The sequence below is a fragment of the Acipenser ruthenus genome, chromosome 3 (assembly GCF_902713425.1).
Source record: "Acipenser ruthenus chromosome 3, fAciRut3.2 maternal haplotype, whole genome shotgun sequence".
Taxonomy (NCBI): domain Eukaryota; kingdom Metazoa; phylum Chordata; class Actinopteri; order Acipenseriformes; family Acipenseridae; genus Acipenser; species Acipenser ruthenus.
This window is the reverse complement of record NC_081191.1, coordinates 81,292,838-81,305,543: the sequence shown is the minus strand read 5'-3', so window position 1 is coordinate 81,305,543 and position 12,706 is coordinate 81,292,838. Positions and strand designations below refer to the sequence as shown.

The window sequence follows — 12,706 nt, the reverse complement described above, 5'->3', positions numbered from 1 at the left end:
AGTTGTTTGCATTCAGCTCATATTTATAGAATAGGCTCTGCTATAAGGCTAATACACTTCGACTGCAAAAGACACCAACTTCTTTCACCTCATTCTAGTACAAAAACAGCTTTGTTATTTTTTTAATGAGGGGGAGTGTGCTTTGTCTCTGTAGTCTATTGGTCGGCAATATAATAACCACCGTCCTCTTTAAATAGATGCAGTAAGCATTTTTTTTTTTTTTACACTGAATTTGATTTTGGTTGATTCTCTCCTGACTGAAGAGGTGGATTTTGCAAAAAAAAAACATTTCTGTGTTTCTACTAGCTGGTCCATTGACAAACAAGTAGGATTTACACATTAAACTCCAGACACTTCAACTTGTTTTGAACCTACATACCCCAGTAACCAAACCAAGTAAAAACCACTAAATACATGTTTTGTCAGGAAACTTACCACTGTGTGCAAGATTTATACTGAAAGAAAACTTAATGTATGTACATGCAGTATAACATTTTTTTTAAAGTATGTGTAGGGGCATCTTGTTTCCAAAATTATTTTAAACCCATGATCTTCGTGCCCCAGTCCTGTTTCTGAGTATTAATATACAATAACTCCTGGTTATGTACTGTAGCGTTGCGGGGTAAGGAGACTCGGGACATGGTCAGGGGTAAGCTTAAACAAACAGGATTTATTTATTATTACCCCAAATGCAAACTGTGCAATAGGTCCTATTGCTGTCAGCTGCAAATCCTGGCTTCAGCTATTTCAGCCTATCTTTCGGGGAATACAAGGAGATGCTTGTCATGATGATATATGTTTTCATGATTCTGATAGCTCTAATGTTTTTAATTACAACCATGGTGGAAGATGTATGTTGTTAATATAGGAGTACCTATTTTTTTGTATTGTAGATTGATCCTTTTTGCTACAGTAAATGTTAATAACAAAACCAGCAGGACTTCAGCTTTACACAAATGGAATTTTTACTGTGATTTGTTTCTTCAGCATTGCCATGTCTAAAGAATATTGTTAAATAGCACTGCTACTCTGATGCATGCAGAAACATTGATTAACCTGGTGCGCATATAGAAAGCTATTGTTCTTGAATGCTCAAATAGATTCATATGGGCTTGTGAGTTTTTTAATTCCCTTATTTCTTACAAGTGAAATTAATTAACAAAGGGGAGAATGTCATTTTGAAAACAAATCTTTGTTCTAGTCCTTGATTTCCAAACCTATTAAAAATGTTAACCCCAGCTGCCTCAAATATTAATACAGGATCATTTGATGGTTATTTATTATATGGGGTCTATTCAGTTGATTTTTAAAACTGGTAGCTCTAAATTCCAGCACCACTAAGATTTTTTGCGTCCATGGCACACCTAACCCATACGCTGTACAGAACAGTTTTAGTAAAGGCATTAGGTCTCCGAGGCAGACATATTTGCCATATTATACATAGAAACTCAAGATGTTCTGGTGCTCTTGACCTGCAACCAACTATGGTTTTGTATCCTCTTAGTCCAGTTAAATGATGGGTATGGTACAGTAAAATAGTTTGGCAACAGTCAGAACCACCACACTGACAGCACACACATTTTAGAGTCTATTTCACATACAGAACTCAAATAGCTTTGGGAAAATGTATTGATGACCTTGTGTTCAACATGTAAACCTTACATGGGTTGGTGTTTCGGTAAGGTTTCAGAAGGAGAAAAAAATACTGTCAATGGAATATTAAAGCAAAACAGCTGTCCTTGTTTTTGTAAAAGTGTTGATATCACTGCAGAAGCACCAGCCGCCCTCTTCCTCTGCTGGGTGCTGAAGACTCTGATCTCTGGTGTTGTAAAGAAAAAAAAAACAATGTCATTTTGAAGAGTGATTAACTATAGCTTTGTTGTAACTGTGCTGATGTCTTTAGGCAGATGAGCTGGCGATGTTGGAGGATACAACAGTTGCATTAGCTGACCTGGAAAAAGTTACTTTTTACTTCAGACATTCTGAAGGAGAGCCACTAGTTGCAAGTAAGTACATTGAACTCCCTAATTTAAACATGAAAATAAATGACAATGCAATACTGGTGTATCAGTGAACATGTATAGTTGATCCTCTGGGTTGTCATAAACTTGTCATACAATTTTAATTGTTTAAAACAAGTATGTAACTGTAACAAATAAGCTTTCCACATTTAGGGCCTGGCTTAAATAAAACTCATAGCTCCTTCATAGTCACTCTATCCCTATAAAGAGATGACATGTAATGGCACTACTGTATATCACTGCAATACTTTCAATTTCTGTACCAGCCTAGGTCTTCTAAACCTTAAGGATACATTGACACTACTCTTTTTTGTTTTATATTTGTGCTATATAAATGTAATCACTATAATGAAAAAGCACATTAAGTGCAGTTTTAGCAGTGATCGCGTTAAGCCGCAAATCTGGTTCTCTAAGAGAGATCCTTTTTTTTCTATGCTTAATTGTTTAAAATTTATAATCTGTTACAATTATATGCCTCTCATTCAGCTTTATTCAACTACTAAAAATGATCAGCTTGGAAATGACATACCATTCTTTACATTTTTTTTCTCTCAAGTGATATTTTGACGCACAAAGACACGTATAGTTATATAGTAAAGCTTGCAAGTGTATAACGATACACTGCATGTAATTAAGATTTTCTAGGTAGTTGAAATGCTTATTGAGGACTGAAGTATTACTTATTTTGCGTTAATGGCAATGTATGCAAATGAAAACTACAGAATTTGTTCAATGCTAGAAAATATTGTAGAACAACGAGAATGAAAACTAGCCTAGTAAGTTAAATGATTAAGATTACATAATCCAGTAAGCCAGCATAAACTAAGCACAGTTTACATCATGATGTTACTTATCATACAGTACATATTCATATAAATAGCTATATTGATATCATTGCTAGCGAGCCCTGGGGAATACATATACATTTGCCTAGTAAAGCATACATGACCTGTATTAGTTTCAGAACAACAGAAATTCTATGTAAGGCATTCATTTGAAATAATTATGTCTGCCAAGTCCAATAAACTGCTTTATCTCCTATATTTCCATAGATATGCCCATCACATATCAGGTTGAAGGAAGTCGGCAAGCATTAAAAGTTTACTTCTATCTTGAGAGTTACAATTTTGAGCAGCTTCCGCAAAGGCTAAAGAATGGTGGTGGATTTAAAATCTACCCTGTACTCTTCACACAAGGTATGTTCTCTCTGACTGTAGAATAGAAAAAACATGTGCCTAAGAGAGCCAGGCAGGTTTTGTAGTGTAGTATGCAGAAATACACATGGATGTTGAATACAAAGTACGTATCTATTTTCTATTGAGATCAGTTAGAGGGATGTCGAAATACCATTTGACTGACTGGAGATTTTTCTAGAAAAAACAATGTGCACACTACCTCTTTCCAAGAATGCATCACTTCCTGTGTATCCCGCTGTATAGCCCCTGTCACACTGCCATGCCCTACCCGTGTTGTGACCCAGGGTCATGCGGGTTGGCTATGTGATTTCCCACTGCTGTTGAAGAAGGTTTGACCTGGGTGACAGAAGCAAATAACACAATGCGTGTATCAATGCCCCGGAAGCAGCTTGTTACGGATGCGTCCATCCAAGCTTCTCTGCATTGAACCGTCAGCCCAAATGTTGATTACAGCAAATGTTTCTACATCCCTGCTGCAATCTGGCTCATGGTGTGTCTCAATCAACAAAAATATGGCTAAACAAAATAAACAGAAATGTTCCTTGCAGAAGTGAAACCTTCATGCTGGTTTGGCTGTTTGTTATTTCGTCGGCTTACAAACGCCCATCATGCATTTTGTCAACCCACATCCATGTGGTGTCAGACTATGCAGGATTGTGACCTGTGAGTGAGTCTGACACTGGAAGTATAGTTTATCAGGAAGAGAAGTCTAAGCTTACCAAAGCTGTAGTGTGTTTCCAGAAAGAAAAAAAAAAAGAATCTGGATATTCCGCAATTAAAGATTTCCATCAGAAAGATTAGGGGACCAGTGATATTGTTTCCAAAGAGGTAATACATTTGATTTTGTTTATCAGTCATCAAGAATAAAATAGGGCTGCAATACATTTTTCCTAATAAAGCCAGAAATGTAAACCCATTTCAAACTCAGTATGTGAAATAATACTGAACCCCTCTTAATTGTGAGCCAAATGCTAAATGACAGCAATGTACTTGGATCCCTTAGATAAACTGAAAGAAGAGGAGTCAAACTCTGTTAGCACTTCCATATTGTCTTCATATGTCTGTTGAAAAATGAATCTGTTCACAGAATCAAACAAGGCACCACCTGGACAAGTCTGAGGCAATCCCCCCCCCCCCCCCCCCCCCCCCTCCGCTTCTTGTTTACAGTATCCCTCGCCTTTGCGTTGCTCTCTAAACTTTGCCCAGTAAAGATAAACTGCTCTCTTCCTGAATAAATAAAGGGCTCACTCACTAGAGGACTGGCAGCGGGGCTGATCCAAATGTGAATAGAGCTTAATCAATACATGCTTTTGCGTCTAAACCTGAACATTTCAAATATTGCAAATATTTAACCGGACTGTACATGTACAATAGATAGAATATCTAGTCGAGCCCTTGGAGTTAATGTATTGTTTTCTGGAGTTTCTTAAATGTTAATTTAAAACGCCATTAAAGACCTCAACTTACTTGAATATATTTGTTTTCAAATATGATTGATAAGCTTTATTATGTCTGTTTTGCATGGGTACTATATGTAATGTAAATGTAAATTAGTTACACAGGAGGTTCTAATCTGCCCTGTTTTATGCAGCTTTGGAGAGCATGGAAGGATACTATTACAGGGATAATGTATCTGTGGAAGAGTTTCAGGCTCAGATTAATGCGACTTCCCTGGAAATGGTTAAACAGTACTACCAGAAGCTCAGGTAGGTGCCCGTCATTTTGTCTTGCCTAAGTGAAGGACATTTTGTGTCTTCTTTACAGCTCTGAGGTAAATGCTTGTCCATAGTTTTGGCTGCCTCGTGTTTTTCAATTCAATTAAAAAAATACTTCAAGTAATCCTGTAAGGTTGTTTAGATTCTTGGCTCCAATGTTAATGTATTCTAAAATGTATGTGGTGTTGTTTTTTTGGCCTACAAGAGCAAATCATTGGAAAGACAAGAGATTGGCAAAACATATTTTACCACAAAGACATCTAGATTTAATAAACTTTACAAAGCAGAAACCACCTGAGATTAGAAAGGCTACATCTCATACAGAGGTCTAAGATAATTTTGCAGCATACTATAATGATTTTTATAATTGCTTTGTAGGAATGCTTTTTGCAGTTAAACCAACATAATTACATGCTCATGAAAATGTTTCTGACAACCTAGAGAGAGAAGTTAAATGAGCAGCCTTTTGTAGATTCAGAAATTTAAAACTTTGACCTTTTGTGAATTCATGCCTGTCTGGAGAAGGGCACACGTCTGGAATTATACATGAAGTATTTAAATGGTCAGTGGAAGTTCACTTTAGTGTTTAACCATAGCAGTATCCGTTAGCTGCTTGACCTTCAAATTTGACATTCAAGTAATGAAACTAGTTGTCATAAAAATGTTTGTTTGTGTCACTAGAAATGTTTGTGAATGTCTTCACTGTATATCCAAGATACAACTGTATTCTTTGTTCTGACTTCATCTTTTTTTTTTAAAGTGGGACTAAAGGTTAAAAGATTGCTACCAAAGAAGTTGAAGCCCCCTCTATCCAGGATAGAAAGATGATTAATATCACTTTTAGTGCTTAATAGGGTACCAGGAACAGTGCATATGCCTTGTACAGTATGCATAATTGCTCACTTCTTACAATACAATATTATTTGTTTATTTAGCAGACGCCTTTATCCAAGGCGACTTACAGACTAGGGTGTGTGAACTATGCATCAGCTGCAGAGCCACTTACAATTACGTCTCACCCGAAAGACGGAGCACAATTGTTTATTCCATATTTAATAGAAATCAGACTTTGCTTTTGATTTTTTATTCAACATAATATTGTAAATAAGAAAACAAGTGAAAATGGCATGGACAAAAATGATGGGACCGCTAACCTAATATGTTGTTGCACAACCTTTAGAGGCAATCACTGCAATCAAACGTTTTCTGTAGCTCTCAATGAGACTTCTGAACCTGTTAACAGGTAGTTTGGCCCACTCTTCCTGAGCAAACTGCTCCAGCTGTCTCAGGTTTGATGGGTGCCTTCACCAGACTGCAAGTTTCAGCTCTTTCCATAGATGTTCGATAGGATTCAGATCAGGACTCATAGAAGGCCACCTCAGAATAGTCCAATGTTTTGTTCTTATCCATTCTTGGGTGCTTTTAGCTGTGTGTTTTGGGTCATTATCCTGTTGGAGGACCCATGACCTGCGACTGAGACAGAGCTGTCTGACACTGGGCAGTACGTTTCGCTCCAGAATGCCTCGATAGTCTTGAGATTTCATTGTGCTCTGCACAGATTCAAGGCACCCTGTGCCAGGCGCAGCAAAGCAGCCCCAAAACACAACCGAGCCTCCTCCATGTTTCACTGTAGGTATGGTGTTCTTTTCTTTGAAAGCTTCATTTTTTCGTCAGTGAACATAGAGCTGATGTGACTTGCCAAAAAGCTCCAGTTTTGACTCATCTGTCCAAAGGACGTTCTCCCAGAAGGATTGTGGCTTGTCAATATGCATTTTAGCAAATTCCAGTCTGGCTTTTTTATGTTTTTCTGTCAAAAGTGGAGTCCTCCTGGGTCTTCTTCCATGGAGCCCACTTTCGCTCAAAAAGCGACGGATGGTGCGATCAGAAACTGACGTACCTTCACCTTGGAGTTCAGCTTGTATCTCTTTGGCAGTTATCCTTGGTTCTTTTTCTACCATTCGCACTATCCTTCTGTTCACTCTGGGGTCGATTTTCCTCTTGCGGCCGCGCCCAGGGAGGTTGGCTACAGTTCCATGGACCTTAAACTTCTTAATAATATTTGCAACTGTTGTCACAGGAACATCAAGCTGCTTGGAGGTGGTCTTGTTGCCTTTACCTTTACCATGCTCGTCTATTATTTTCTTTCTGATCTCCTCAGACAACTCTCTCCTTTGCTTTCTCTGGTCTATGTTCAGTGTGGTGCACACAATGGTACCAAACAGCACAGTGACTACTTTTCTCCATTTAAATAGGCTGAATGACTGATTACAAGATTGGAGACATGTGTGATACTAATTAAAGAAACTAATTAGTTTGAAATATCACTATAATCCAATTATTTATTATCTTTTCTAAGGGGTACCAACAAATGTGTCCAGGCCATTTTAGAATATCTTTGTAGAATAAGCAATAATGCATCTCTTTTCACAGCTTCTTTGCTTTATTCTATGACATACCAAAGGCATGCAAGTATACTTGATAAAAATAGCTTTTAATTTCCTCACTTTTCAGGAGGAATGAAGCATTATTTCAATGAGCTGTAAGGGTACCAACAAATTTGAGCACGTCTGTATATATTTGTGTGATTCTTGATGACGTGAAACATACAAACCTATTTCTTGAGTTGATAGAACTGACTGATGTGTGCTAAGGACATAACCTATGCTTTGATAAATACAATGTTTTCTCTGGAATTCACTGAGGATTACTTGAATGATCACCCAGTTGCAATAGCTTGTGACAGTGCTGCTTGACAGGATTTTGCAATGCTGTCAAAGCAGCATTGCAAAGTTATTGCAAGATTGATTTCCAGACATTATTATCTGGCCTTGTACAGCTCATAGTTTGGAACTTGCTGTTCATTACGTAGCTCCAGAAGTATCTGGTATGAACCACTTCAAAGCTCTTATGGAATCAGCTATATTCAGTATATCATGCATCACCCAAAAATTCCAGAGAGATAAAAGGTTGTGCAGCATTGTTGAAAATGAAGGTGTTGTATGTATTCTTGGTACAAGGTGGGTTGCATCCAGCTTTCGGGCTGTTAAAGCAGTGTGGGAAAACTTCTGTTGCTTTGTGTGAACATTTTCGCAAAGCAGAACAGGATAAAAGCAGGTACTTGAAAGACAGAAGTGTTTATGGTGGACTGAGGAAAAGAATCAGTGGAATTTGTACTGAATCACGGACTAATGTGTGGCGCTCCGCAAGAATTATCAGAACTATCTCTTGAATTTCAGTCTCGGGACACCTGTCTCTTTCTTGGCAGATTAAATTGTTCGGGAAAAAAAATGAAACAGGCCCTTGTGCAACAACAGCACCCCAAGCTGCCAAAGATCTTCAATTTAACATCATTAAACTACTTGCGGGAGGGGGGAGAGGAATGTCACGTAGCGCTAAACCATGCTCGGTTTTACTGCGTTTGTAGAACAATTTAAAGCAAAGACTGATGAGTGATGCTTGTGAAAAAATCCTGAATGATGTTAAAGTATTGTATCCACGCAACTGGCCTAGGGAAAGGGATTTAACCTATGGGGAACATGAAGTGCAGAATCTGTGTACCAGGCTTCAACTCAATGACAGGCAGGCCATTCGAGGATTTTGAGAATATATACTGGAGGGAAGGATGTTCATATTCCTTTAACATTATTATCCCTACAAAGGAGTGTGGATTTGATTACTAGTGTGAGCAAGGATTGTCTTAGATGAACTTGATTGTTTCGCCAGAACAGTACTCTTAACAACAACAGTGTCATCCCTAATGTTCATTAGATTAGTCGTTGTTCAAACCGGAAGAGTATGTGAAGACTATTCACCCGTTGAAAAACAGCTACCAACACTGACAGCAAGGCAATAAACCTTGATCCACAAGCAGATGAGAACATGAAGCATATGTGGAAACTACTGTAAACCAAGGTCAGTACATTAGGTCTAAGCATATATGTTATCCCTCTTCCTTAATTATAAGATCTTTTTACAAATTAACCCCAGGCTTCTTCAGCAAATCACTTATAATTCAAGCTTTATTAAAACAGTTTCTGCTATGCGTGTGACGGATAGTTGTACAGTGCACCAGATTGTGTATCTAGATAGGCTGTACTCTGCAAGACTCTGTACTTTCAGTCTACAGAAGACATCCATTAGCATTTTATAGAAGTTGCTGTGTACTGGATCTCAATTTACAATTTATTTCAACTTGTACCATAAGTATTGTAACACAAGACATTGCATACTGTACCAGCAGTCACTGTAACAGCTATTTCCTTAAATGCAGGTACCAATAGCCCTGCTTTCTAAAAGATCACAAAGCTTTAGTCGTTAAATTTAAATATTGCCCTAACTTTATTTATTTTTGTCCTCTCTGCCAACAGCAGATTACTATAATCTGAGGGGAGCAGTGCTGTTGCCAGCTTCATCCACAGCACTGATCACAACCATCATACATTAGTAGCTGAGCCCCACAAAAGGGAAGAGTGGCCCCTACTGAGTTATCAGCACCACTTCCCATGAATCATGTTTTCCAAGTTGAAACTAGGCCCAGCCTTGGTTAGATTGGCACAGAAGTGTGTTGATTTTTCTTTTACATTTCAGACTGCAAAATCTGAACTCTTTCCTTTCTCGTCAGCGGATATCTTTCGCCAGCAATGCCACTTATTATTATTATTTGTTTATTTAGCAGACGCCTTTACCCAAGGCGGCTTACAGAGACTAGGGTGTGTGAACTATGCATCAACTGCAGAGTCACTTACAATTACGTCTCACCCGAAAGACGGAGCACAAGGAGGTTAAGTGACTTGCTCAGGGTCACACAATGAGTCAGTGGCTGAGGTGGGATTTGAACCGGGGACCTCCTGGTTACAAGCCCTTTTCTTTAACCACTGGACCACACAGCCACTTGATCACGCCTAGACATAGAATAATTGAGTTATGGTTAATCCAGCCTTCTGTGTAAGGAAATGTGACTGTCTGAAGATCATGTGCTGGCACAGGGAGAAAGGGGTTGTTTAATGACTCCCTTTTAAAATGCATGGCTCAGTGTACCAAAACAAATCCCAAATGTTTCAACCAGGGTGAAAGTGAAAAAATGGCTGTAAATCCAGCTATATTGAAACAAATTACATACAGACGTGCTCAAATTTGTTGGTACCCCTCCACAAAAAACGAAGAATGCACAATTTTCTCTGAAATAACTTGAAACTGACAAAAGTAATTGGCATCCCAAGTAGCCCACTTTCGCTCAAAAAGCGACAGATGGTGCGATCAGAAACTGACGTACCTTCACCTTGGAGTTCAGCTTGTATCTCTTTGGCAGTTATCCTTGGTTCTTTTTCTACCATTCACACTATCCTTCTGTTCACTCTGGGGTCAATTTTCCCCTTGCGGCCGCGCCCATGGAGGTTGGCTACAGTTCCATGGACCTTAAACTTCTTAATAATATTTGCAACTGTTGTCACAGGAACATCAAGCTGCTTGGAGATGGTCTTGTAGCCTTTACCTTTACCATGCTCATCTATTGTTTTCTTTCTGATCTCCTCAGACAACTCTCTCCTTTGCTTTCTCTGGTCCATGTTCAGTGTGGTGCACACAATGGTACCAAACAGCACAGTGACTACTTTTCTCCATTTAAATAGGCTGAATGACTGATTACAAGATTGGAGACATGTGTGATACTAATTAAAGAAACTAATTAATTTGAAATATCTCTATAATCCAATTATTTATTATCTTTTCTAAGGGGTACCAACAAATGTGTCCAGGCCATTTTAGAATATATTTGTAGAATAAGCAATAATTCATCTCTTTTCACAGCTTCTTTGCTTTATTATATGACATACCAAAGGCATGCAAGTATACATGATAAAATAGCTTTTAATTTCATCACTTTTCAGGAGGAATGAAGCATTATTTCAATGAGCTGTAAGGGTACCAACAAATTTGAGCACGTCTGTAAGTACATATGGAGGTGATTAAGCTTGTGAAGATCACATCATTTTCCTTGATGAAATTATATACATTTTATGTATTTTCTTTTATATTTTCTAAGGCTTCCCACACCCAAATCTGCCCAGAATGCATAACAACATCAACATATTAAATTAACAGTGGTGTAGTATTAATTGAGGAAGTGTACATGATTACTGAATATGTGGCGAACATAGTTTAAATTGCAAAATAATGATGTAGAATATCTTTGTGGTTTGAATTTTTTTTTACCATATGTACAGCAGAGTCTAGAATTTTCACTGGTGAATGACCTGAAGTACAAAAAAAATCACCTGTATGATTAAATTGAAAGTCAAGAAAGCATTTTTAAACTGTGTACTTGGCATTTTGTGGACAGCAGTATTTTCAGAATATCATAAACTGCTGTGAAGGACCAAGCCCAGCTCACTGAAGAGTTGTGCCTCAGGGTGTCAGTCCTGCATTTTTTTGCACTCTGCAGGGTCCCTGTATTATTATGCAGAAAGTTAGTGGGGCGTACAGTTTCTGCTGGGATGTGAGATATCCCTGATCAGTTACAGTAAACCTTTGCACTCTGAACTTGCAGGTGAACTGTCCAGTTTGCCATCTCCAGGCACATTTGTGAAACATAAAATACATGGCAGATTAATGTCAGAACCTACTTTTTAAATATATATATATAATTTATGCACCAAACATGTATGTTGATCAAATAGATATTTCTTCTTTACCTTTTGAAAAGCCTGCATGATGGAAAATGTGTGACTTTTACAAACAGCACTTGGCTTATGCTGTGCCCCAGAATAGATTAAGTTGTTTGTTAATGTACTGTTTTTTAAAAATAGTTTTATTGTGGTTACCGTAGGTAGCGGAAATTTGTTGCCTCTGAATCGCACACATAACTTCAAGATGAGTGCAGTAAGGATAAATTGCCCCTGCTGTTTGTGCGTCCCTAGACAGTGGGAGCACCAGAGCCAATGCATATTCTCATTAGAATCCCCAGCGAAGACTGGCAACTGTCCTCCCCTGACTATTTGACTCACCATGCACACCACACATACTTGCCTTTACCAGGTGAGAATAACAGTTCTGATAAAATTGCCAGAGAGTTTTGCAAAAGCACCAGCATAATAACTGACAACAAAAAAGGGAATATAAAACATACAGTACTTACTAGAGTCTTCGTAGTTTAGCTACCAAACTGAAAAAGATAAACTTAACATCCTTATTATTAGGGATTTGACAGCAGCCATGGACAGACTTCAAAGTAACACAAACAGCTACTGAAAGCACTGCACAATTCCTAATGATTTGGTGAATCTGTTTTCTGCACCATAGCACTCGCTGAGCCACTGGAAATATACATGTAACAACAAGCAAAGTACCAGGGACGTCTACCTGCATATTTAGTGCAGCCTCCAGTACAACACAAGTAGCAAGAAGGCACAGAAATACTGCAAAGGCAATGTTATTCTAACATGTCTCCAGTGACTTTGGTGATACAGCAACTGGAAAACAAAATCCCCTGGTCGTGATGTAGTTCTCAGAGGATTAGGCTGGCTCTAAATGATGAATGTCCTGTATTTTTTTTAAATATCAATTTCTTTTAATACTTCTAAATCTGTGTAAAAGAATTATGTTTATAGTACTTTTTTTTTTGTTTTGTTTTGTTTTGGTTGATTTTTATAAATGCTGTTCCAACCACGTATTGATCCAAAAAAACGTTTCTGGTTGTTAATTCCAATAAATATTGCCCAGAAATACCAACATCTGTACATAAACCTATTCCAGTCTCTTTCAGAGTTAGCTTTCACTG

At 38.1% G+C, this 12,706-nt stretch overlaps 1 protein-coding gene across 1 annotated transcript in view; it reads left to right on the top strand.

Annotated features, from left to right (window-relative positions):
* Positions 1-12,706, top strand: part of LOC117394402 (phosphatidylinositol 3,4,5-trisphosphate-dependent Rac exchanger 2 protein-like) — a 142,899-nt gene that overhangs the window by 96,116 nt on the left and 34,077 nt on the right. The window contains exons 33-35 of the mRNA XM_033992638.3: positions 1,904-2,006; positions 3,074-3,217; positions 4,809-4,923. Coding sequence (XP_033848529.2) covers positions 1,904-2,006; positions 3,074-3,217; positions 4,809-4,923 — 362 coding nt within the window. The remainder of the gene's footprint in view (positions 1-1,903; positions 2,007-3,073; positions 3,218-4,808; positions 4,924-12,706) is intronic.